General features: G+C 39.4%; 2 protein-coding genes across 2 annotated transcripts in view; one reads left to right on the forward strand and one right to left on the reverse strand.

The window, feature by feature from the left end:
* cabp4 (calcium binding protein 4) overlaps window positions 1–6,356 on the forward strand; it is a 30,021-nt gene extending 23,665 nt beyond the window's left edge. Inside the window, exons 7-9 of the mRNA XM_035957296.2 lie at window positions 2,343–2,452; window positions 3,786–3,933; window positions 6,170–6,356. Of these exons, the coding sequence (XP_035813189.2) occupies window positions 2,343–2,452; window positions 3,786–3,933; window positions 6,170–6,198 (287 nt within the window). The 3' untranslated portion in view covers window positions 6,199–6,356. The remainder of the gene's footprint in view (window positions 1–2,342; window positions 2,453–3,785; window positions 3,934–6,169) is intronic.
* Window positions 6,357–6,970: 614 nt separating this feature from the next.
* On the reverse strand, window positions 6,971–22,155 carry lonrf1l (LON peptidase N-terminal domain and ring finger 1, like). The gene is made up of 12 exons (XM_023290358.3): window positions 21,421–22,155; window positions 18,498–18,616; window positions 17,363–17,485; window positions 14,326–14,520; window positions 14,005–14,212; window positions 13,788–13,893; window positions 13,532–13,646; window positions 13,276–13,397; window positions 13,007–13,165; window positions 12,624–12,786; window positions 11,106–11,258; window positions 6,971–8,877 (listed from the first exon to the last, which is right to left on the reverse strand). The coding sequence occupies exons 1-12, from the start codon at window positions 22,028–22,030 to the stop codon at window positions 8,719–8,721; spliced, it is 2,232 nt and encodes a 743-aa protein (XP_023146126.1). The 5' UTR covers window positions 22,031–22,155; the 3' UTR covers window positions 6,971–8,718.
* Window positions 22,156–24,594: the final 2,439 nt, after the last annotated feature.

The raw sequence follows: 24,594 nt of genomic DNA on the forward strand, positions 1-24,594 counted from the left end.
TGCACCTCCAGCTGCAGGTAAAGATGAGACAGAAAATTTGAATTCTTCATTAGGAAGTGGAGGTAAACCAGGGGGCACACCTCCAGTCAATTGCAATAGTCATTCATAAATAATTCATATATTTTACACAAATGGTTTCCAAAACAGCCTGCTGGAGGATAGAGCTGTTTGGAAATCTGGCCTGCAAGGAAACATGACTTTAGAATTCTGAACTTTTGATAAATAGAAGGCCACAGATATATTTAAAAAAAAAAAATGTAATTGCATAGAATAAAAATCCATAAAACTACCAGTACAGGGCGCCCAGATAGCTCAAGTGGTTGAACGAGCGACCCATGAATGCAGCACCTGGGTTCGATTGTAGCTCACGGTGTATCTATCGAATAAAGCCAACAAAAAGGCAAAAAAAAAAAAAAAAAAAAAAATAGCAGTAATACCAGATCTTTAAGGCTGGGCTATGCTGGCTCTCATGGAGAAAGGTTAAACGTTTTAATTGTTTAAAAATAAGCACACAGAAGTGCGTCCTGAAAGGCATTCATAGCTTCGCATTTGTTTGTGGTAGGTCAAAAAACAAACAAACAAAAAAAAAACACAAATAGTTGCGTAAAGAATAGAAAAAACAATAATGATAAAATAAATAAATAATCGAGGATTACAGACCGTGTCCTCACACATGGCCAATCACAACACTGAAGGAGGCAAATCAAAGATAAGATGGTTTTACCTGAACTGACTTGTTTCAAATGCAGTCTTCTTCAGAGCGTCATCTGACGTGTGCTGACGTGTCCTTTTTATCAGGTGACCAGTCGGACAGATGTCAGAATCTGTCAGATAGGCCACGCCCCCCGCCGTCCGGTGGTCTGTGGAGGATGGAGTCCCAGGTATGCGAGAGGGTGTAGACCCCCTCGTCCCGGTTCATGGAGCAACTCGTCCGGGCGACCGGTCACCTGATAAAAAAGGACACGTCAGCACACGTCAGATGACGCTCTGAAGAAAACTGCAGTTGAAACATGCCAGCTAAGGTAAAACCATCTTATCTTTGATTTGTCGGTGTAAAAGAAATAACGTTATCCTATGATAGTTAACGACAAAATGAACATTATCCAAATATACTGAAGGAGGCATAAAAGTTTAAATGGTTGGACGTAATTCTGATCTTCTAAATAGTGCAGGGGGAAGATGCTTTTCAACCATATGCATTTTAGAGGGCATTCTGATGTCCATTTAGTAGGCCATGTAGTAGCAGTACTACAGTATTTGCTATTTACAGGCTAATGTAACAAAAAATAAATTAAATAAATAAATTAAAGCACACGCACACACACACACACACAAAACATAGCCATTCAGCATATAAGTACAATTACCTGTGATAGGAATATTCTGCAGCTAATACATACTTTCATCCAAATAAAACCAAACAAAGTCTAATATAGTTCTTAAACTAGGTAAACAGAACAACTAAACTCCTCAGCCAAACTTAAGCACAATAGCAACACCAAACAACAGAAACTAATACAATACAAATGTGTCAAGTGCGCATCATTAACTCAATAAAACTGGTGCCTCAAAAAACACACTTCTTAACAAGACAACACATGAATACACAAGTCACAAGTAGCTTCTCATCAAATTAGCAGGCTGCTAACAGGAGCTATATTCCAAGTAGCCACCCCTCAGTGGCTACAGAATCTACAGGCCACTCAGAACACACAGGAAACACACAGACTCAAGAGGCACCAGGGCGAACTGGGCACACTAAATCCCAGCCGCCCTGACTGAGAGTTTGGCTGCAGATTTATATCACAGGTGTGGTGATAGCTGGGGTCTTGTGGGAGGAGCAGTTGTGGTGTCGGACCAATCCGACGAGTCAGGAGGTGTGGAGGACCAGGGCTGATAGCAGGTCTGGAGCTCCAGGACAATCACTCCTGATGACTGTCAGGTGGGATCTGGAGCTCAGTCTTCAGTCAGCTGTAAACAGTTTAGTCTCCACAATCCATCCCAACACAGACGCTCTACAGAGTCCATTACCAACCACATGACTAGCAGCGGACGTAACAAGGAGAGTGAATCCAGAGTTACAGTCACTCAGTCTTGAAAAAAATCTTCAAAATTAGGATTTGATATTAATCTTATTGTAGTGTCACAAACAAAATCTATTGAATCAGGTTTTTACCATTGTTGCTAGAAAGATAAATATGGCCCTACAACACCATATTTTATGTGTCAATATCCTCTATGCGCAGCACAGACAGTCCAGGGAGACACATGCGTCATGCTTTGGTAGTAAATCTGTGCATCTGAGTGTCTATTATATGAGTGTGTCCTCTGTGTTTCTGCAGGGGGTGGCCACGTAGATTTTGATGATTTCTGTGAGCTAATGGGGCCGAGGATGCTCGCTGAGACGGCTCATATGGTCGGACTGAAGGAGCTCCGCTGTGCCTTTAAACAGGTAAGAGGTTTCCCAGCTGGTAACTGTGAAGAGGTATCACTTCAAGCAAGTGATACTCGGTACTGACAGTGCTTTAAACTGGGAAACAGGAATTTTCTTGAGTGACTGCCAAGTGTATATGGCTTGTAAACAAGTCTGAGGGAAGAGGGCTAGCTGGCTGTGAATACAGAAGAAAGGAAAATGCTCTTATAGATGATGTTGTCATGCAGCTTACTTGCTGCTGTCCACATTTCTTTGTTTCACCTTTAAATTTATGCTCCCTCGAAATACCAGTTCATCTGAAAGGTTGTGACGCTTCATCGAGGAAATGTTTATTGAGTTGTTCCCTTTGGCATCAATACAGAGGCAGGTAGATAAGAGCTCAAGGCCCTGCGGTGACGTCGTCTCTGTAGAAAGCAAAACAAATGAGGTGATCTTATTATTTATAAGCACAGCTTCACACACCTGGGCTCATCCCTGTAACACATTACAGCATGATAGGTTTTTAATGGCCACTGCAACACAGACAGCACCAATAATGTGCTCTTTGTGACTATAACTGAGAACATATTAGAGTATATGCTCATGAAATTCATTGATCTGTATTATAAATCTGGCTTCATGTATGAAGTTTGGATGCTTTTTCGCTTTTGTAAAAAGCATTGTCAGTATTTATTATTATAAAACTTTTATAAGCTATAGAATCCAAAATGTGACATGCAAGTACACACACAAATACACAGTTGTAGCTCTCAAATTCAGAGCTCTAAAGGAAATTGTGCCAACTAATTAGCATGACTGTTTGCTCTGATTGTCTGCACTGTATCTTCTTTATCAAACATGTATCAGCATCAGTGTTGTTAAAGGCTTGGAGCTCACTTGTTCTGATTTTTGAATCCATTCATGAAGAATAATGACCTCGCTCATCTCCTCTGCAACTTCAGAACAGAAAGTTCTGCAACTTTAGAGCATAGTTTGCTGTCTGAAAGAAAACAAGAATTAATTTTCAACTCATTCCAACTCAGAGTCACTTGAAAAGTCTTTCTCACTTATGTACTAACACCTCATGAGTCAGCACTGATCCATCTGCAGACTCAAGCTGTTTTTAGACCTCATGCAGCCGTTCTGTAACTACATGCTGTAAAAATGAACTCAATGCTTTTATTTCAATTATTTAATTGTACCGTTTTCAGTCTCATTCTCTTCAGGATCCCAGGAACACGTGATTGTCTTCTTTGCCTCTTTGTTCCTCGTGTCACCTTTAACTCTCTTTGATCTATTTATTTGTCCCTCATTGCTCACTACATGCTTGTGTCCCCACCTCCTTGCTCTTCGCTAACCCCACACGTTGCAGTTTGACTGTGATGGTGATGGAAAGATCACATTTGATGAGCTGAAGGAGGGCATGAAGACCCTCCTCGGGGAGAAACTGAAGAAAGGCGAGCTGGAGGAGATCCTCGGCGACATTGACCTCAACAAAGATGGCAACATTGACTTTGATGGTGAGCAGTCGGGGACTTGTGGGGAGAATTTGTGAGAGAGGGGAGACTCCCTTCAATGTTTGAGAGGTTAAAAGAAAAAAAGAAATTAATGCAGCAAAGTAGAGGGTAATCCTGATGTAGTTGTTTTCACTTTGACATCAAAGAGTCATACACAACCGTTCAAAAGTTTAGGGCCACTTAGAAATGTCTTTATGTTTGAAAGAAAAACATTTTTTCCATGATCATAACATTAAATTAATCAGAAATACAGCCTAGACATTGTTAATGTCTTAAATGACTATTGTAGCTGGAAATGGCTGATTTTTAATGGAATATCTACATAGGGGTACAGAGGAACATTTCCAGCAACCATCACTCCTGTGTTCTAATGCTACATTGTGTTAGCTAATGGTGTTGAAAGGCTAATTGATGATTAGAAAACCCTTGTACAACTATATTAGGACATGAATGAAAGTGTGAGTTTTCATGGAAAATATGAAATTGATTGGATGACCCCCAAACGATTCCTGTCAAAATAGTCAAATTATATTGAAGAATTGAAGAAAGAAAAGAATAAACAGGAAAACCTTTCAAGAGGGATGGATATATTATAAGCACAGTAAGAAGCTCAGATAGTTAGAAATAACAACTTAAACTGGAGGTCTGGATTTTCTGATAGATTTGAAACATTGAGCTTTCTGTATGAATGTAAATTCGACCAAAGCAATCTAAACTTGAAAATTAAATTCTAACAATATCACATTATTTCTAATTACTAGCATCCAGCACAGAACATCCCACTCATTTATGCTGCATTTATTCATAACAACACATTTGGTGTGCTGTCAATGAAGAGAAAGCTCGTCTGAGAGGACTGTGAAAAGAAAAGATTCTGGGCTGTTGGTGTAGGAAAGAGCAACCTAGAAGGACAGAATGAATGTAGTTGAAATTTGTTTAACATGAAGGGGACAGAAGGAGATTTAGCCGACAGCAACGTACAAAGGGATTGTGCTTGCACAGCAATCCCACCGAAAACGAGAAAGAAATGAGGTGGGAAAAGAGTGAGGTGGCAAAAGAGGCATGGTTATGTCAAGGTGGGATGCCTAGAAGGGCCTATTCAATCTAATCAGTAGTGCATTAAGCCAATCGATATACATGCCTGGACACCTGTCACATGCTACACACTAAGAAAAGACACTGCTAGACAGCTCAAGGACTCTGCTGAAATTACATTACCATGTGCTACCGCTCACGCAAGTCAACAATGCAATGTGTCACACAATTCACAGTCACATACTCGTATAAACACATGGAAGCGTGTCAGTGTGCTCATGTGCAGGTGCCATCAACAAGACGTGTGTTAGTGCGATTACAGGCTTCAGCACACCGCAGGCTTAAAGGTGTGATCCTGTTTGTCTCGTCTCAGCAATGCAATCAATTACAATTATTGGGAACATATGAATAAGCATGTCATTCTCAGAACGGATCAATAAGCAGGTGGTCCTCATTATCATCAATTAGCCCCGAGGGCAGCGTTTGAGTCTATCTGCCCAGGACGACCACATGTGCAGAACATCCCACAAGGCACATGGCTGACAAGCATCCACAGCACCTACCGGAGCTGTGAAAATGTTCCTGTGATAGGTCAGACTCAAGTGTTAGAATGAGTAGGACAGAGCTGCCTCTCCTAGTCAAGACATGTTACTGGGTCAATGTGGAATCAGGCTTTCAGACAATCAATAGATCCACAACGCCAATCAGAAATCTTTCAGAGCAAAGTCCTTCAGGAAAACAATGGGAATCAGAGGACGTGTGATTCAGTAAAACCTGCCTCAAGCTCTGGGTTTTATTGACAGGACACATCAATAGCTGCCTTGATTGACAAATGAAGTCATCAGTACTGTGAGCTGAAACAGGAGGTAATCAACTCATCACTGGTTACATGAAGAAATGGACAAATAGAGTTGTTAAGTCTTTAGTGCAGTCATTCATAGCTGTTGAACAGAAATCTATGAAACTGCTCCTTTATCCTGTCTCTGTTTTAACACAGCATCCCATCAGAGCTTCAATTCTTTATTAGCTTGGTGATAATGGAAATATTTTGTCACGGCATCACACCACAAGCGGTGTTGGTCTCCAATAAAATTCAGCGTGGGCTGGGAATGATGTGGCTGCATCCCATGCTGTCCTCTTATGATGGTAGATTGTCATTAGTCCTTATCAGTGGATCTGCTGCTATCTCTGTCTCCCCCTGCAGAGTTCATGATGATGCTTTCTGCACGATGACCTCTGATGGAAGAAGACGGAGCACACAGCCCTGCATTCCTGAGCTGCGTACCGCTAACTCAATCATTTCTGTATATTTTTATGTATTTGATTGTAAAAGCATTATTAAGTTTAAAAAGATCCCTATATTTTCATAATAAAAGTTGAGATTGAATAAGTGCTGTGGGTGAAGGGTGAGTTATGAAACGCTTGTGTTACAATAATGCTGCACTGTCGCCCCCTTGTGGCTCAAAAATGTACAGAATCATCAGAACTAACTTCATATATGTATTTTTTCAACCTGATTACTTAACTTGTATCTTTTATGTAACTGATGCCTGAGTTTGTCCTGCAAATTTTTTTTCTCATTTAACATCTTACTCTGAGTGATGGACTTGAGAGAATGCTTCTACCAAAGTTAAAACAGCTTAGGTTGTTTAACATTAGAGAATTCTGCCTTTCTTTTTGTTCTTCTTGCCAGTTTTAAGTAAAACATTACTTTGCTGGAAACAGGTAATATTTTGCATTACCATAACTTAGAATTTGAACTATCTGGTGAGACATTTTCATTTGATTACTCAAATCCAAAATGATCAGACCGAATCAGCACACTGTAAATATATATATATATTTATTTTATTTTATTTTATTTTATTTTATTTATTTTTTTTTAAACTTTGTTGTTGCATCTTTACTCATGCAGATTGATAATACAAAGAGATACTGAAAATTTTAAGCCACTTCGGAAGGGCTTCAAAGTAAGGTTTAAAAAAAGTCAACCTTGACGCTGATATTGAAAAAAAGTGCATTTTTTAATTGAAAATCGATAACTTAAAACATTTGAGCAAAAAGAAAGATATGCCCAAAAAGCCTTTGTACAAATGGTTTACATACAACTTACAAAGAAGTCTCGACGAGTTTTTTTTTTTTCCAATTTCTTACAGATATGAACACATGGTAGCTTAAAATAACGGGAAAAAAATACAATTAAAACATACTTCATGCTATGGCGAAAAAAGGGAATGGTAACCGAGCAAATGCATCGCGTTAATAAACTCACAATGCAAAATGGTGTAAGGCAAATGCAGCCACCTGACTGAAATGCTGCAGGTACCGTCCTCTCTCCTCCAAGCAAACAGAGAGCAGCTTGTAATGAAGAATGATGCTAACCCATTTGCTGTATACATGCCATTTTTTCTGGTTTTGATTTGTCATTATATTGCAAGACCCACTTATATTATCTAACACAAACTCAAGGTCAGAATGTACAAACATGTTTTTTTTACTGATAAATTAATCCCGTTCCAATGAACTCAATGGGAAGCAGATTTTTTGGTTTTCAGGAGAGACAAGTTACAGACGAGATAAAGGTAAGATACAGTGTGAGCCAACAAGAGAAGAGAAGACAGGGTCGACCCTGGGGCCATCATAGGAAGAAGTGTTGAAAGACAGAAAAACAATGAGTTTATTGGCCACAGGTTCCTCTAAACTCATGTTAGGAAGAACAAAGCGGAAAACCTTTGCATGAGAACCAAGAAGAAACTCAAAAGTAAAAAAGATGGAAGCAAACACAGATCATCTCTTTCTTTCAAAGTCCTTTGACACTCAGTAGTGGCAGAGATGGAACTTGTGGGTGGTGAATAACTGAAAAGAAAAGTCAGTAGGAAGAAAACTTGATGCTCAGACGAGAATAATACTTTCATCAATGTTTGATACACTTAAACCAGCCTGTAGTTGCACTTGGTTTTGCATTTTTCTATTCACATGGTTCCTCTAAACTCGACTGGATGACATCTTCAAGCATCTATCCGTGTCTGTTAAAGGCTGTAGAATTAGTGTAGTTATTATCTTGCTTTTCCTTTTTGGACTTTCAGCATTTAGGATTTCATTTCACAGAATCGCTCCATTTCTCCCCTATATAAACATATGAACAAGTCTTACGGCCAGCAGACAAAACCAGAATACTTCCTTCCACTGGTCTCACCAGATATGATACAAAAACAGAAACAGATTCAACTCATTTCACCCCAGTTCCATTCGTATGAATCAGAAAATAGTGACACTAAAAAGTGATTGTTAAGAGACACTACTCTTTGTCATTCTCAATAGTATCAACAAAACATTACCAAGTGTAATTGCAACCGCTCTTCTAATTTCTCAACAATCATTCAGGAAGTTCTCTTGAAAATTAACTGCATTAAGAACAAGAGCAAGAGAAAATAGTGCTATAATATCTCTCTCTTCTTAAAAAATTATTTTTAATAATGACAAAAAAAAAAAAAAAAATGTATCACTGCAGGTATCCCTGAGGTGGTTTGGCCATAAATCTGGTTTTAATGATCCACAGGTCAGGATGTTGGTGCTTTGCAGTAATCTTTTGTATGTTTTAAAGACATAACTGTATATTTTGGGGTCTTGAGGCCGTAAAAAGAAAAATAACCGGATCAGCTATCAGTAGAAACAACGATTGGTGGGATGTTGATAGAAATTGTTTCTTAAATGTGACTTCACAGTCCGAAGGACGTTGGTTGTGGGGAAGCTCTAGTTGTTGGGGATGCTCTGCAGATATGTGAGGATCTGCTGGATCTTCACCAGGCGTTCTTTGAGGCTGGTCATGGAGAGGACAGAGAGCTGGTACCGAGGGTCAATAGGTAGAACAGCCAGCAGCCACCAGCAGCAGGCTGGACCATTTGGAGTTGCCTGGAAAGGAAGGAAGAAGAGTGTAAACTGCTTTGACAAACTACAATTTATCTCCAAACCCATATTTTTATTCTGTGATATTCAAACTAAAGATGTTTGTGCATCTGATTACTGCCCAAAACATTTCTGAATAGGTCAATCTGATAATCCTGTCTGGTCCAAGACCAGACTATTTTCAACGGTCTGTGAAAACTAACAGTAACTAATAATAGCCTAACAAAAAGGAAAGAGTGAATTAAATTAAAGAGGAGTAAAGAAAACACCCAGCAGGAGACACAAGACAGTAAAAACTTTGTGTATCTAAGAACTCAAAACACAAAAACGAGCACTGGTAGTCCATCTTCATAAAAAAAATAATATTTTATAGTTTAAATTGTAGAAATATTAAATATATTTGACATTTTTTGGTTCTGAGAAACATTTATCTCTCTCTCTCTCTCTCTTACCCTACCTGTGCCACCATATAAGATGAAATCAATGTTCCGTAACGTAAAAAGCATCTCACGGCAAAAAGCGGGGATCAGTACGCCAGCAATCAGTACCAGTAATAGCTCCCGTGTAACTGCCGTGCAGAGCTTTGTGCCACTGATATTGACCATGTTAGAGGCTTTGCTGTTCTTCTGCCATCTTTAGCTGTGATTTGTCAGATATGTAATGAAAACCATTCATCCATGACACCTTTTCAAACCAATCTGCTAATAAAAAACACAAATATAGATTTTAAAATGCAGCTTTATCCAGCATCAAGTTAGCCCTAGTACATTCAACATTCATACAAGTCTCTAGCTGCTTCCGAGTTCTAGCTTTCCAATATTAATTTTTAATACCCAAGTACTTCCTGTTACATGACTGATAATTAAATGAAGTACTTAGTCTTACGACACCGGAATGAGTTGAAACATAAATGACCTTTTAGAGTTACAAGGAATTCATCACTACATCTGAGTAACACAGCTAAAAAAAAAATCCCATTTTCTTCAAGTCAGAGAGCCTGAGCCAGTTATAAAATGTACTTAACACTTTGAAGGATTTGAGGTGAGTGATGTTTACTACATCTGTGCTACATTTCACTGTAAGACAAGTGCCCTGACCACCCTGGCCATTAAGCAAAGCATTTCCCTTGTCAGAAATGACATAACAGCAGCAAAAACTGTGGTCTCTGTCTTGTTTTTTTAGTGTGTGTACACGTAGTAGAGTAGGGGATTCTATTCATGACGCTGTTCTGACGCAACAGGGCCAGGGGGATTAGGTATGAAGCCCCCATTAAGCTCTTTAGCCTATATTGTCAATAGACTCTGCCCTGTGGTTATCCTAAACTATAATCCGTTTCAGTGCTACAGGCTGCAAGCCAGAGCTACAGCTGAGCACACACAAGTGCTTTCCGGTATTAAGATCTCTAAGGCAGGTGAATCCATGGCAATGTGTGCTCCCAAAAAGGCAAGTGTGTCATGAGATGATCCAATTTTACACCAAGCATTCAACATGGTTTGCACTGTCGGTTCAAGTGATAAAAAGCTTTGCAAAACCTGCACTCTTTAAAGAAAATGACTGCTTTTGTTGAGTTCAGCAGATACCACTTCTGATAATAATAATAATAATAATAATAATCCGTGTCCGTGCTGTGCAGTATTTTTACAAAGTGATCCCAACAAACTACTACAGTTTTTCTCATCACAGTTTCTATTCTGGGGAGTCAGCACTTCAACAGAAGCTTAGGTATTATTTTCGGGTTCACTAATTCTAAATGAGTTCTGCATTACAGTTTTGCACACTGTTCATAATGTACAGTATTACTAATAACGCCATCGCAAGGCCAGCCTTTTCTGCACTCCTATACATCAGCAATTTTTTTGTCTGACCACTGTAGTTGCTGCGGCTAAATGCAAACAACAAATACACTGTTTCTAGCTCAACAAACTCAGAGATCAGTGCAAATAACTTCATTGCTTGGAGCTTTGTAATTCAGTTTTGGAACTCAGTGTTATATTGTATTATTGTATTGTCTAGTAGTGTTGTTTGTCAGTGACTCAATGTTGTCTTGTTATGTTATTTGAGGACAGGTCTATCTTGAGAATGAGACCCAGTGTCTCAATGGAGATTACCTGTATAAATAAAGCCTAAATAAATAAAAAATATATAATATTTGTGGTGGAATTGAAGGTATTTTGGAATCTAAGACGTTATTTATTCCGGGCAGTGACAGTCAAATCTCTGAGTCTGAGTTGTACCTGGATGTCAGCTTCTCGGTCTGGCATTGGTCCAAAGTGCAGCAGGATCTGGTTGTGGAAGTGGACCTTGAGGTTCTGGAACCAAACCCGGGCCTGTTCATACACAGCATCATGCAGTTCTTGTAGTCTCTCGAGTTCATTGCTGTCCTCCACCTAACAGGCAAGTCAGTCATTTAATACAACAGTAAATTTTGGATTGGCTGGACGATACATGAAGATGCACATATGCATATATATATACACATACATACGTACACACACACACACACACACACATACACACACACACACAGTGGTGGGACATGATTAAAAAAAGTAATCTAATTAATTAGAGGCTGTGTAATTGATTAATCGTGATTCATCAAATTTTTGTCAAATAGCAATATTTGACACAATAACCAAAGTTTTTCAGTTCAAATAAATGTTGGTTGATGACTGAATCGATGAATAGACATATACGAGAACTTAAACAACAAAAATGTTTGTTTCATTCATATTTATCTGCATTTTTCATCCGACTACTACATTCACAGATTACTAGGGCTGGACCCGAATATCTGAATATTCGGTCGTGATGGTGGTATCCAAATATTTATTTTGAGATCCGAATATTTGGATCCCTCTGTCCCCCCCGTTGGACAATGTCGTGCGATCGGTATTCATCTCATCAATTCGCCAGATGTGTCCCCCTGTCAGAGGTTACGATATAAATAGATCCTAATATTCACCTTGCCCCTCTCCATCCCCCGTCGGACATTACGAACCGAGCCGAATATTCAGCTCCTTCCTCAGCGAACCGTATATTCGGATATTCGTCATTATTCGGGGCCGAATATCTGGAGCTCAGAAACTGCTGTTCAGCCCTACAGATTACTGCAAACTCAAAGTGCAATTATAGCTACTATTTTAAGATTTTGTGTAAACTCAAGCACTTTCAGTGTCTTGAAAAGTGATTTATTTTGGGCTGGCTACACCATTAGCTGGTACCAGGACTGTTGTAGCTAATGTTAGCTCTGGTGCTAACAGCAACATGTTTTGCATTGAGGTGATACCGTCAGCCTGAAGGGTTGCTGTGATAAGAAAAGTCTTTGTAGCACAGTTTGCACACAACCACACTTTTATCCAAGCTGCCATTGGGAAGTTATTTAAAAGAAAACTTTCCGCCCAACAAGCTCAATGCAGTCTCGTCTTCCTTCACTGTTCACCAAACTTTCTTGTGTGCTAATGTCACTCATTGCGTCCTGTGCATTTTCTTCGTGGCTGGCAAACACACTTTAGGTTCATTACCGCCACCTACTGAGCTGGAGTGTGCATCAGTGTTACCAGTGTGCCAGAAAATAGGAAATTGAGAAAGGTGCGATTAAACGCGTTATTTTTTCTGTAATTAATTAATCGGAATTAACGAGTTAAAGTCCCAGCCATAATAAATATGTATTAGACACCCCGTATCAAAATTTGGACAACAGGACTATTATGAGTGACTGACATCTTTTAAATGATGGACATTGTGGTTCTTACCCTGCTATCCTCCAAATGCTCAATGTCAGCAGTGCTGTAACCATCTTTCATTCCTCGAGACAGGACCCGGAAGCGTTTTCCTCCGATCGTGTCCACTACTGAACGTCCATCAGGGAGGAAATGGACACTCCTAATGATCAGCATGCAGCCATAATCCACAAACCTGCCAGAAGGAATACAGCGATTTATTTAGAAATGTGGCAACACCTCATCGGCCTTACATAATGAATTACATGTACTTATGCATGCGGTGAGAGCTAAAAGTCATGCCCAGAACATTCATGAAGACTGTAAGCAACTGCTTTCATAACTAAAGACTGACGTGTAAAGTCATCTGTAAAGTAATTCATATAATGTCATACTGCCTGCGCTCATGTTCTTACCCCTTCTGGGAGTCACTGATGCACATCCCAAACTGCCGCGTGCCCGTGTCCATGCAGCGGCGAATCATGAGGCGGTAACGTGGCTCAAAGACATGCAGAGGACAAGGCACAGTGGGATAAGCCATGGTACACACAAAGATAGGCACATTCTTCGTCAGGCTACAGAGGAGGAAACAAAGACAGAAGCTGTTAAAACCTCTTTGAATCTTTGGCATACAGCAGCATTTGATAACGAGCATCACATTGAAACACATGATAAGGCTGCTTACTCGGAAAGCTCTCTGGTCTCCTCCAGATGAGTTTTAGTTCTCTCTGCATATTCCTGACTCAAATACTGTTTGATCAGTGTGTCCAAGACAGTAGTCACCATGTACTTCCTACATGCTAGATACTGGTGAGAGCAGGACATGAGTTAATAATTCAAACAAGAAGTAAGGAACACATATTTTTATTTAGTATAATGGTAGTTAGAGAAAATAAGAAGACTGATAGACAGAATTAAGGCATGCTACATTGGTTCCTCACCTCTTTCAGACTCTCTTTACAGAGGGGACACTGGGGTGTGTGGTCCAAGCAGCGTTCCAGGCAGTTTTTACAGAAGGTGTGGCCACATGGTGCCGTCACAGGCTCATAAAATAATCTGTATTTACCAGAAAAAACAAACAATCAGCTGGTTGTTCTCGATGTCAGCAGCCTAGCTGTTGAGTCATATTGCCAAGTACTGACTTGAGCTGGAAGTAGATGTGTAATGTGTACAATTGGAATGCTATTGTGTCCTTACCTCATGCAGAGAGAACACTCCAAGTCATTGGGGTCCAGCAGATTTTTAGGAACATTTCTGCTGGTTTTAGATTTGGTGTTCTGTTGTTTGGAGCCTTTTGCCACACCTTTAGTCAGCCAGAGAAAGAAAGTATTTTAGAATTTAGAAGACCACTGATCAAGGTTGGAAATTAAAACAATAAAAAGTAAGAGAAACAGAAAGTAATATGGAAATTCACCTTTTTTATACTTGCTACTTCCACTTGAAACGACACAGGGTTCAGTGTCTGACACTGACAGCTTCCTCTTCAGTAAACTGCCCTTGTCTTGGTCCCCTAGTTGAGGAGCAGAGCAAACTCTCTTAAGCCCCTCACCACCACTAGAGCTGTGCACTCGTAGCGAAAAAGCTCGGGTCAGACCAGGACGCTCCAGACTTTCCCAGCGTTTCTGGATAATGACAGAAGACATGGGATGAAAAGATGATTGTGGGTTCTTAATTGATGTGGCAATAAGTGCACTCGATCAATCTCTGTCAGTATAATTACTAAATGTGTTAGTACCTCCTGGTTGTCCAGATAGTGTGCAGAGGCAGCACGGGCCTGGTGTTGGTGTTGTCTTTGGACCGGGCTCTGGGGTTGAACTTGGGCATCAGCCTCAAGGACTTTACTGCGCAAGTGAGGCAATGTGTTTTGCGTCGTTTCCCTTAGGCCCACCTTGACATTCTCATCAGCCGGAGAGAGTAGGTCACACAAGATCTGCAAAAAAAAACCCAAAAAAAACCAAAAAAAAACCATTTAAGAGTAAATCCAATCCTATAATACTAAGAATCCTGAGTGCCACAATGGCTAAGTGGATTTAGAAAGGGTCAGTTAGTGTTAAAGTGGATGTTGGTGTCCTGTATTTATAGTATATATTCATAAATCCAAACCAGAGAGTCTTGTTGTAACATAAGATTCAATCTACACACCAGACAACGGCTCCAAAGTACATATTTATATCACATACAGTAAACTTTGATGTACAGAAGACATCTACAGCTACCAATATTAGCATAAATTGTAGTTGATGTATATTGGCATGTGCAAACGTTGATAAAAAGTCTTCACATCTGAGTGGCAAAAATCTGCCCTTCACATGTGTTTAAGAGGCAAGAGGCTAGAAATGATATACAGAGAACTCAAGGTTTAAAACACAGTGTAGCGAGGGAAAAATAGACTTTTTGTTCACTCTGCACAATGGAGCTATTGACAAAAGATTTACCTTCAGAATACTGTAAGTTGTTCACAGATTTGTCTAGGGGCATGTTCAGAATACATATTATTTCAGTTAGGTTCAGTTTAGTTAGGTTTCAGTTAAACTTAAGGGTCTAAACTTTGGTCTCTTAATTACAGATCATTTTAAACATGTTTAGCTTATCACCTGTCTTTCCTATTTTTCTCTAAAACTACAGATTTTTTTACATCATATCAGTCTACATCATAGAGTCTTTCTGAAGAGAAATCATGTGTAAGAGATGATGAGGTCAGTGATGAAGCTGTTGCTGTCCTGGTCAGAAATGTGCAGATTTTAGAATCATTCTTGCAGCATTTCTATTTCTGAATTTTAACTCTTATTTCAACTCTGTATCATTTCAATGCTCTGACATATCTTTGTGAGGAACACAAGGATAGAGGCTCTCATTGTTCTTTTCATTAATTTGCTGTTTTCACGGCTTTGGAAGCTGTTCACACTGTAAGTGAGATCACAGGCTGCACAAACTTGATTTGACGGTCTACTGATGCACGCTGTCTGGCTCCCACACTGTTGAAGATTGATGTATAGTCTGAGTGGCTCTTTCCAGATGGGAAGGATAAGGAATTTAGACAAGATGCCAACACATGCAGCAACCCCGAACAACAAGTCTAATCAATTCTGCACACTTTTAACCAAGTGAAAACCTTATAGACAGATGATTTAGATAGGCCTGAACAAACACTTATGATTTACAACTGAATAGGAGACAGTTTCATCAAAAAAAAGATGGCAACAATTTTTTTTCTCCCCCAGAATATTTGAGCGAGCGTCACTTGCATAACTACAGCATTGCACTCTGTCTTTTAAGGGGTACTAATGTCATTACAGGCAGAGTCACAAGACCTGACCTACAAACAACTTGTTTAATTCCCTGACAATTGATCCAAGAAAAACCAATGGCATAGAAAATGCAAGTACTAATTCTGATATATGTTCTTTAAAGGCATTAACTTTACCTCAAAAAACTCTTCTCTGTGTATCAAAGTTCCAGATTTCTAAGTCTTTTCCATGAATACCATTCTTTCCAATTTTAAATACATGAGGTAAATTAATTGGTGAACAGAAAACAAATGACCACCTAACAAGCAAAAAAGCGTTTTCATATTAATCTTACAACAGATTAAACCTTTATGTCCTAGAATTTTTTTTTTATAATTTTCCCCTAAAAAGCATTGTTGAAATTAGTCAGTAAAAGCTGCACTTCTGTAAGGCAGAAATAAACAACCTCAGCATCTATAGATAACAGACACTTGAGAAGAAAAATTTTAACACAAGTCTCCTTCACCCCATCACTAGGCAAGAACGAGTTTTGAAAAAACCCATGCAAAATTTTACATTTTTACTTCTGTCAAATCAGAAATATAACTGTGAGTGTATACAACATTTTGTACTAAGCGTTGATGATACTGTAGCTGTAGCTGAAATGCAACTCTCCAAAATCTGATACAACACTAATGAAGCACAACAAGTGCCCATCACAGTAGTACTAGATGTCCTACTTATGAATGTACCACTGGCAGACACAGCCTGTTCCCAGTTCTGGGACCTTGCAGAATTGATCTTTTTTAGTTTTGTCTGTAAACTGTAATAAGTGACTAACATCTTTAGAGTTAACCAAAACATGAAACAATAAGTCTCATGTGAATCCATTTTGCGTTTCTCCCTGTCAAACAAAACTTGAGCAAAGCATTACAAGCAAAAGCTTAGTATTTACAAATATTCATTTTTTGTTCCTTTCAAGCAACTATTTGACTGACTAGACATTTATTCTTTTGCTTTTTTTACACTTTGAAAAGGTCATTATAAATGACCAGAATATTATGGCCATTTAAAATAAACAATATGCAATGTAAATCCTATTCAAACCACAGCAGCACAAGTGGTAGTTTCAGAAAGATGCTTTTTGAAATGCAGTATATCTACCATGTTTTCAGGTAAATGGTTTATGTAGTAAACCATCTTTAATGAGCTTTTAACAGCCCATGCATGATAAGAGACCAATGTTGCATAACAGCAGCTGCTAGATGTAAAAACATAAGAAATAGCTTTGTCCAATAAATCATAACAGAAGAAGCTTGTGTTCCCAGCTATGCAGTCAAAGAAGTGGGACACTCCTGTGAGCTGACTCCTAGAAGCAATTATGCAACAGTAGGAACTCCACTTTCCCTTTTAAGTATTGAGGCTAGCTCCTAACAGCTTACTTGCATAAACACTATGTGACCTCAACCAACTGCCTTCAGGATGACGACACAGTCTGCCATTTCATCTCTATTACTGACAGGACCATAATCCTTGCTCTCTCACCTTTTCCACTTGTCTCTTAGCACAGGGGAAATCCTCATCAACAGCCAGGCAGTGCAGAAAGGCTTGGAGAGACTCGTCCACTTGACCCATCTCATGAAGCACCATAGCTTTCCTAAACAAAGCCTGAAAGGACACAAAGAAGAAACAGATATTATATCTCTGTATCAGCATTGATGTTTACACTCTTATGGGCTGTTCTTTAAACTGCTGTTCATGGTAAATGTAAAAGATTAGCATGCAAATTTTAAAAAGGCGGTCATAAAACTAACGCTCAAGCAGCCACACAGAATTCACATTAAACTTCAGAAACATTAATAAAGGTGAAATTAATGAATCAGCAACAATCTACATTAGACAACAAACAAATATTATAGTCGAGGCTACAGCATGGACATTTGACCTCCTGTTTGTGATGCAATAGTCATTAATGGATTTGACCTTAATCACTACATTCTAAGTTAAAGCTTAGAAAACATTCATTAGTCATGACACTCTTTTGTAACATATTTATCCTAAGAGAAGCACTTTTGTGCAGCACTAAAAAGAGCTGGAGGTTACTGAATATATGTCTCGTAAAAAAACAAACAGAATCAACACAAAGTATGTTTGTGAATTCATTTGCCAAGTCATGAATTCAAATTAAACCTTAAAACAGTTTTATTCTATAACAAAGTAAAAGACTAAATAAATATGGCATCTGTAAACTGGCCTACAATTTACAGGCAATCAACTTGTAACTATAATCAACTGACACAACAAATGAGGTGTTCCTCCTCTGTGGCTTTGATGGCAGCAAAGCTAAAACACACCGTTGGTTGGCTGACCAATACATCAGAACAGACTGAGTGAGAGATTGAACAGACTCTAGTCAGTGGAAGGCAGGTGTGTGAACATACGTACACAGCCTGCCGACATCGCCAACAAGTTGTCTGGCACTGAGTTTGGTGAAATCATCGACAAAATGTTCAATACTGTCTTGAATTTTTGTAACATTTGTCCTTTTTAATGTCTAATTGTGGGTGTAATCCTGGTTCGATCACTGCTGTAAAGATACAGTTTATTGATATTATTAACTTCATTTTGTTTCTATTATTACCACTGAGTGACAAATAACTGTAGCATGAGAGTGACCTACTTCAGCAGAACAGCTGGACCTGGGACAGAATTCTGTGTCCTCCAAAGCCAGACGATACTGTTTCAGAGCCATGTAGGCCTCTGCTCGAGACAGTCGCGCCACCACTGTCCTATCTGGATCTGTATGGGACATGAGGAAATGGAGAAGGAAAAAGCTGTTATTAGTTCAAGGAAATTGTTTGCTTTTGTATTTATTTTTAAAAATAAACCTAAACATTTTCTTTTTGACACTGAAAACCACAGCATTCAAGTCATTCAGTTGTTGGATAATATCAAGCACAGCATAAGTAATACCATAACAATCATGTAAATACTAAATAGTCTTTAATTTACTGTGCAAACCTATGACCTTTTGTAGTTGTACAGATACCGTGTTTACTGCAAGTCTTGCGTTATATAACACCGCGATACTGCCAAAACTATATATTAACTGTGTGAATGAACTCTCTGCAAACTGTGTAAAATATAAGATAATATATGTGATAAATAATATATTTATTTTCCTAAGTGTAGTTTAGATTCAAAGGCAGAAGATGTTAAAATCCTGACACATGCTTTAACTGGAACTTGATGTCACATATAGGCAGACATATTACATTACATTTAGAAAAAAAACACCAAAACAAATGACTAAATTGTTTGAAAATACAGAAATGATGATGATGACCATACATTACTATGGATGGAGGCTGCATTAAAACCAGACATTAGCCATTCATCAAATTACAATTATCTGTTGTGAACTGCTCCAAGTCCTTCTAAACAATCTGTCCTCAGACTGATGACTAAGAAATTCTGATAATATGCTAAGTTGACCCACATTCCACCAAAAGTGCAATCAGTCTAAATGTCTCCATGGACTGAGTTGTAATTTTTCAGTATACTGCATCCCATCAATCGCAGTGATGTATTACCTTTAAATTTCTGATTTATGCTCATGTGAACACTAGCACCGATAGTTTGTCTAGTCATCATAGCATCAGTGAAACATCCACAAATGTCTGGAACTCTGTTCTGCTTCTAGCGTTATCTGCAGTGCTGTGGGCTACTGCTGGCGAAAGCTGGTAGTATGACTGCATCAGTCCTTCACTGGTATCTGTCTGTATCCCCAACCCAATGTCAAGTGACAGCCTCTCTTGTCAGAGACTGAGATACCAGTTATCTTCATGTGGCCTTCAATTTACACGCTTTACTGCTGCTCACTAGCATTGTGAGTCCACTTGAGACACAACACAGGAACACAGGAGGACATGTCTTCACAAAAAAAATATTTTTTAGGCATTTTTGCCGTTATTGGATAGGACAGTGAGAGAGAGAGACAGGAAACATGGGTAGAAGAGTGGGGGAATGACTTGCAGTAAATTGCCATGAGCTGGATTCAAACCCATGACCACTGCATTGGGGACTATAGCCCCTATTTGTGGGTCACCCGCCCAGCCAGCTGAGCTATCCAGGCACCTATGTCTTCACATTTTGATAATAAATGTTTTGTTTAAACAAAATTCCAGCAATCAATCTGCCCTTTGTCAAAGTAGAGAAAAAGAATTCCAATTAAAAATCTGACTTTTGCCAGGAAGTACACTGGGGCAGCAACTAATGACAATTGTAACTAGAAAAGCACTCAGAGAGCGCAGTACTCCACATTGATCATTTAAAGGGTTGAAAAGTATAACGTATGGGATTAAAGATCTATTAAACTATCGGTTGACTTGAAAAAGTAACAAATTTTGTATTTACTGATATTTTGACTTATGCTTTCAAGTCAGAGTCATTGGAGTTCTTCCAATACAATAGTTTATGTTAAGTTTTTCACTTAATATCTAGAAATTTGACTGGTACTTTACTTTGAGTAAAGTAGGTCAATAGGGACACAGCAGGTTACATCAGTCATTGTATCACTTCAAGTTTCAGAACTATATTCCAGACCTATTCATAGACTATTAAGCCATTTTAAGGCACGAGGTGCACTAGAATGACATAATGATTAAAAGGAATACACCATGGTTCTTGATTGCAGATCATTTGGGATTTACTGGTCATGACGTAAACAAAAAAATATTAAGCCTTACTCTTCTTGAAGGGTAGTGTAATACCCACAGTGCACCATGCAATTTACACTTGTATTTTTACTCTCTATTTCCAAGAAGACAGCCACATGATAGCAACAATACATGAGTTGCTCAGTGAACATGCATTCAGTTTCCAACTCCACTGGAACATCCGTGGGTTCCTCAAGGACTTTTCTGATGGTCAAAGGGAGCATTACTCATCTCACTTCACCCACACTGGGCTTTCCTGTCAATATTCATTTCTGCACATGCAAAGCTTGCACATACAGCTGAGCAGAAGCACTGTAGTTGAATTTTGTTTTCATTGCATAACGTTGCAAAAGCTAGCTTGGTGACTGATTATGTTAACAACCGGCCTTTCTGGGCCCCTTAAATTAAACCACAAATCGTTTGTTCAGTCTCTTTTGCATCATTTATGAAACGGTGATTCGTAACAGCTACAACAATCACAAAATTGTCGTGCCCCTCCACCACCACCCCGGTGATAAGTTACAAAACCTAGCCCTGTGTGTCACGACCCGTGTTATGTAACCTGCAGCGACCGCGCATGCTCCGATGGTGAAATTTCGTAAGCGGGACCCACCAAGGGCAGCAGCCAATGGGAGGAGACTGGCACCAGTACGACACGTTAATGGTCACGGCTTTCAAAATGTTGGTCAGTAGAACTAACCCTAGTTATCCCCTCTATATGCACTGACAATACAGACTGCAACAGTCTCTCGCGTATTTCTATGATTTTCACACCGTATTCGCTTCAGTAACGTTTCAAAAACACACCGTGTTCCTGTCATGCTCAGTGAGGATGCGCAGCAGACACGCCTCTCCCGGCAACATGAATGCGTTAACAACACTCACCTGACTGAATAACATCGCTCGCTAGTGACACGGCTTCCCGGTAGTGTTTTCTCCTACACAGCGAGTCCACCTCACTTAATGTTTTCGACTTTTTCAGCTCGTCCGGGAACCATTTGTCTAAAAGTCCGCACAGAATCACATTCGGCTTCTCCTCGCCCCTCATGGGTTCACTGCACAGCCTGCACTTGGAGAACAGCCGCCGTTGGTGACACCTTTTACAGTACGAATGTCCGCAAGCCACGGTGACAGGTTCACCCAGAAAGCTATGACAGTTGGGGCAGTCAAACACGTCGTCCCCGGAGCTGTCCTCCGCCTCCCGGCTCCGGCCCGACACCTCCCCGGGCCCGGCAGCTTTCCTCTTAAAGTTGCGAAGGATACAATCCACAAAAGTGCTAAGTTGTTCCGGCCGCACGGGAGAATACCGCATAGCCACCGAGAACCAGTCAATGGCTTCTTTGAGGCAGTTTTTAGATGCTAACGCGTTGGCTTTCTGTAGTATAAGTTGATGGTGGTCCTCGTCCTTCTCTTCACAGACGTTCTCCCAGTCGGCGCCGATGAAGAAGGCGCTACTCTCCTCCGGGGCGTCCTCCACATGCGGTCGGAGCGACATTGTGGCGTCAAAATAAAGCGTGTGTTATGAATATTTTAGTTTTCGTCTGTTTGCGTAGCTATACATTTCTACAGCGGCCGCGGTCCTTGGCCGTGTAATGAACAGACTTTCCTATAGGTACCCGTTTGTTACATAAAAAAGCACGGTCACGTGATTGGCAGACTCGGGCCGTGATTGGTCAGAATTCGTCTGTTACAAAACCTGCGCTTGAAAGTTTCATAACTGCGGAAGAGACGCAGTGAAGTTGACTGACTGTGCCAGATCCTAGTGCTCCCGTTTGAACTTGTGATACCCTAAAGTCCGCGCAGACTCTTTAACACAACAAAACGCAGTCTTTTCTACAGTTGTCCCCCTCCCCAAACCCACCCATTTTTGAAAGCTGTTCGTAAACTTACACAGAAATCTCATCTGTAAGTGCTTGTGTAACACGATTTTGTAACGCGACCCCATGTTTACATTTTATGTTACTTATTTAATCTTCCCCCGTTTTTTAATGCCACTATCTGTCACTGTCTGTTTCTTATGCTTCAAGTTAAACCCGTTGGTTGAACAATAACTATTTGTTTACTACCGTTTTTGTGTTATTTTGCATAACCTAAAAAAAAACTAGATTAGAATTTGTTTTATTCTCCTTATACAATTTTTAATGAAAATGTACTTGACTTTCCCCTTATGTGCAAGATCTGCATATGAGGAAAGTCAAGTGCAAAATACACTGCCAGGCAAAAAAAAACAACCACCAGGGAAGAAAGGGAAGAAAAGGGAAGAAAAACTCCACAGATGGAAAGATCTGGTCATTCAGTATATTCAGGTAGTCAGCTGACCTCATTCTTTGGGAACATAACGTTGCTGAACCTGACCAACCCCAGATCATAACTCTAAACCCCCACAGGCTGGTAGACACTAGACATGATGAGTGCATCACTTCATCCTCCTCTCTTCTTACCCTGATGCACCCATCATTTTTGGAACAGGGTAAATCTGGACTCATCAGACCACATGACCGACCACATTTGCTCCTCGAAGATGATGGTTCACTACTATCCTTCAGGTTTTAATAATGCGTTGGACAGTTCTTAACCTGATTTTATTAGTTTCAGAAATCTAGTTGTTTTCTTTCTTTGATGCAGGCCACTATATTGACCCTTCTCAAACAGATTAACATCCTTTCTATGACCACAGGATATGTCTTCCAAAATGGTTGTTTAAGAAATGAGAAGCTCCTCACTGCATCAGCTAGGGTTAAATAAGCTGTTGACAGCTGAAACATATTCATCACTGCAGTAATTATCCAATGGTAGGCTCTTACCTATTTGCTTAGTTAAATCCAGGTGGCGACTTATTTTTGGACAGGCAGTGTATTACTACCATTCAGAAGTTTGGGGTCACTTAGAAATGTCCTTAATTTTGAAAGAAAAGCATTTTATTTTTTTCCAATGAAGATAACATTAAATTAATCAGAAATACAGTCTAGACATTGTTAATGTGGTAAATGACTATTCTAGCTGGAAACTGCTGATTTTTAATGGAATATCTACATAGGGGTACAGAGGAACATTTCCAGCAACCATCACTCCTGTGTTCTAATGCTACATTGTGTTAGCTAGTGGTGTTGGAAGGATGTAAAAATGTATAACAATTATAGAAAAAACTTGATACACACACACACAAACAGAATTGTAGCAGCAGAATTGAACCAGAATTACACCAGACGTGCAACATTTGCAAAGTTGTAAATAAAAAAGCAGTTGGCTGTATGTAACTTATGACAATTGTTCTGCACAAAATTATATATCTGCAAAGTTGATTAGTAGCCTTGCATGCAATTTTGTTCTGAATTCTTTAATTTCGTGCTTAACCTGCATGAGAAATATGGGCAAATGCCATTCTCACCTAAAGATAAATGGAACACTCATGTGGGCCTCAAATAGATCAGTGATGAACTGGTATTTGTGACTCGTCAGAGTCAACTGTGTGTATATATTTGTCCGTCAGCATTGTGCTGATCACATGGAGCATGAAGCATGGACCCAAATAATCTGTTCTTGATTTTAAACTGGCTTTTGTTTCACTGCTTATTTTTTGTTTAGAAGTAAGATCCTCCACTGTATATACATATATATATAGTAGTACAAAACAGATGATTCAGGGTTTTTTTTATTACTCCTGGCATAAATAGAGTCCAGCCTTTTCAAACCTGGTGTTGCTTGACAGAAGAGTTATTCTCTGCAGATGTCGCAACATGTTGCCCCAACTGTCATCTCCTGAAGCCTTCAGTTAGGAGCATGTAAAACAGAAAGAAAGAAAGACAGAAAGAAAGAAAGAAAGAAAGAGACATTTTCAAAAGCAAATGACTTTCCAAGACCACATGAGTGTCTAATCAATCCACCAAGCAGGCAGAGGTCACATATAATTTTTACATTTCCTCCTGTAGTCATGGCAATACCTATATTTTTAAGCTAAATGTCATTTAATTTAAACAGCCCTTCAATGGAAAGACTAATAATGAATTCATATACAATGTGAAATGATTCAACACTATTGGATGGCAATAACACTATATT

This window comes from Amphiprion ocellaris, chromosome 4 (assembly GCF_022539595.1).
Source record: "Amphiprion ocellaris isolate individual 3 ecotype Okinawa chromosome 4, ASM2253959v1, whole genome shotgun sequence".
Classification (NCBI taxonomy): Eukaryota; Metazoa; Chordata; class Actinopteri; family Pomacentridae; genus Amphiprion; species Amphiprion ocellaris.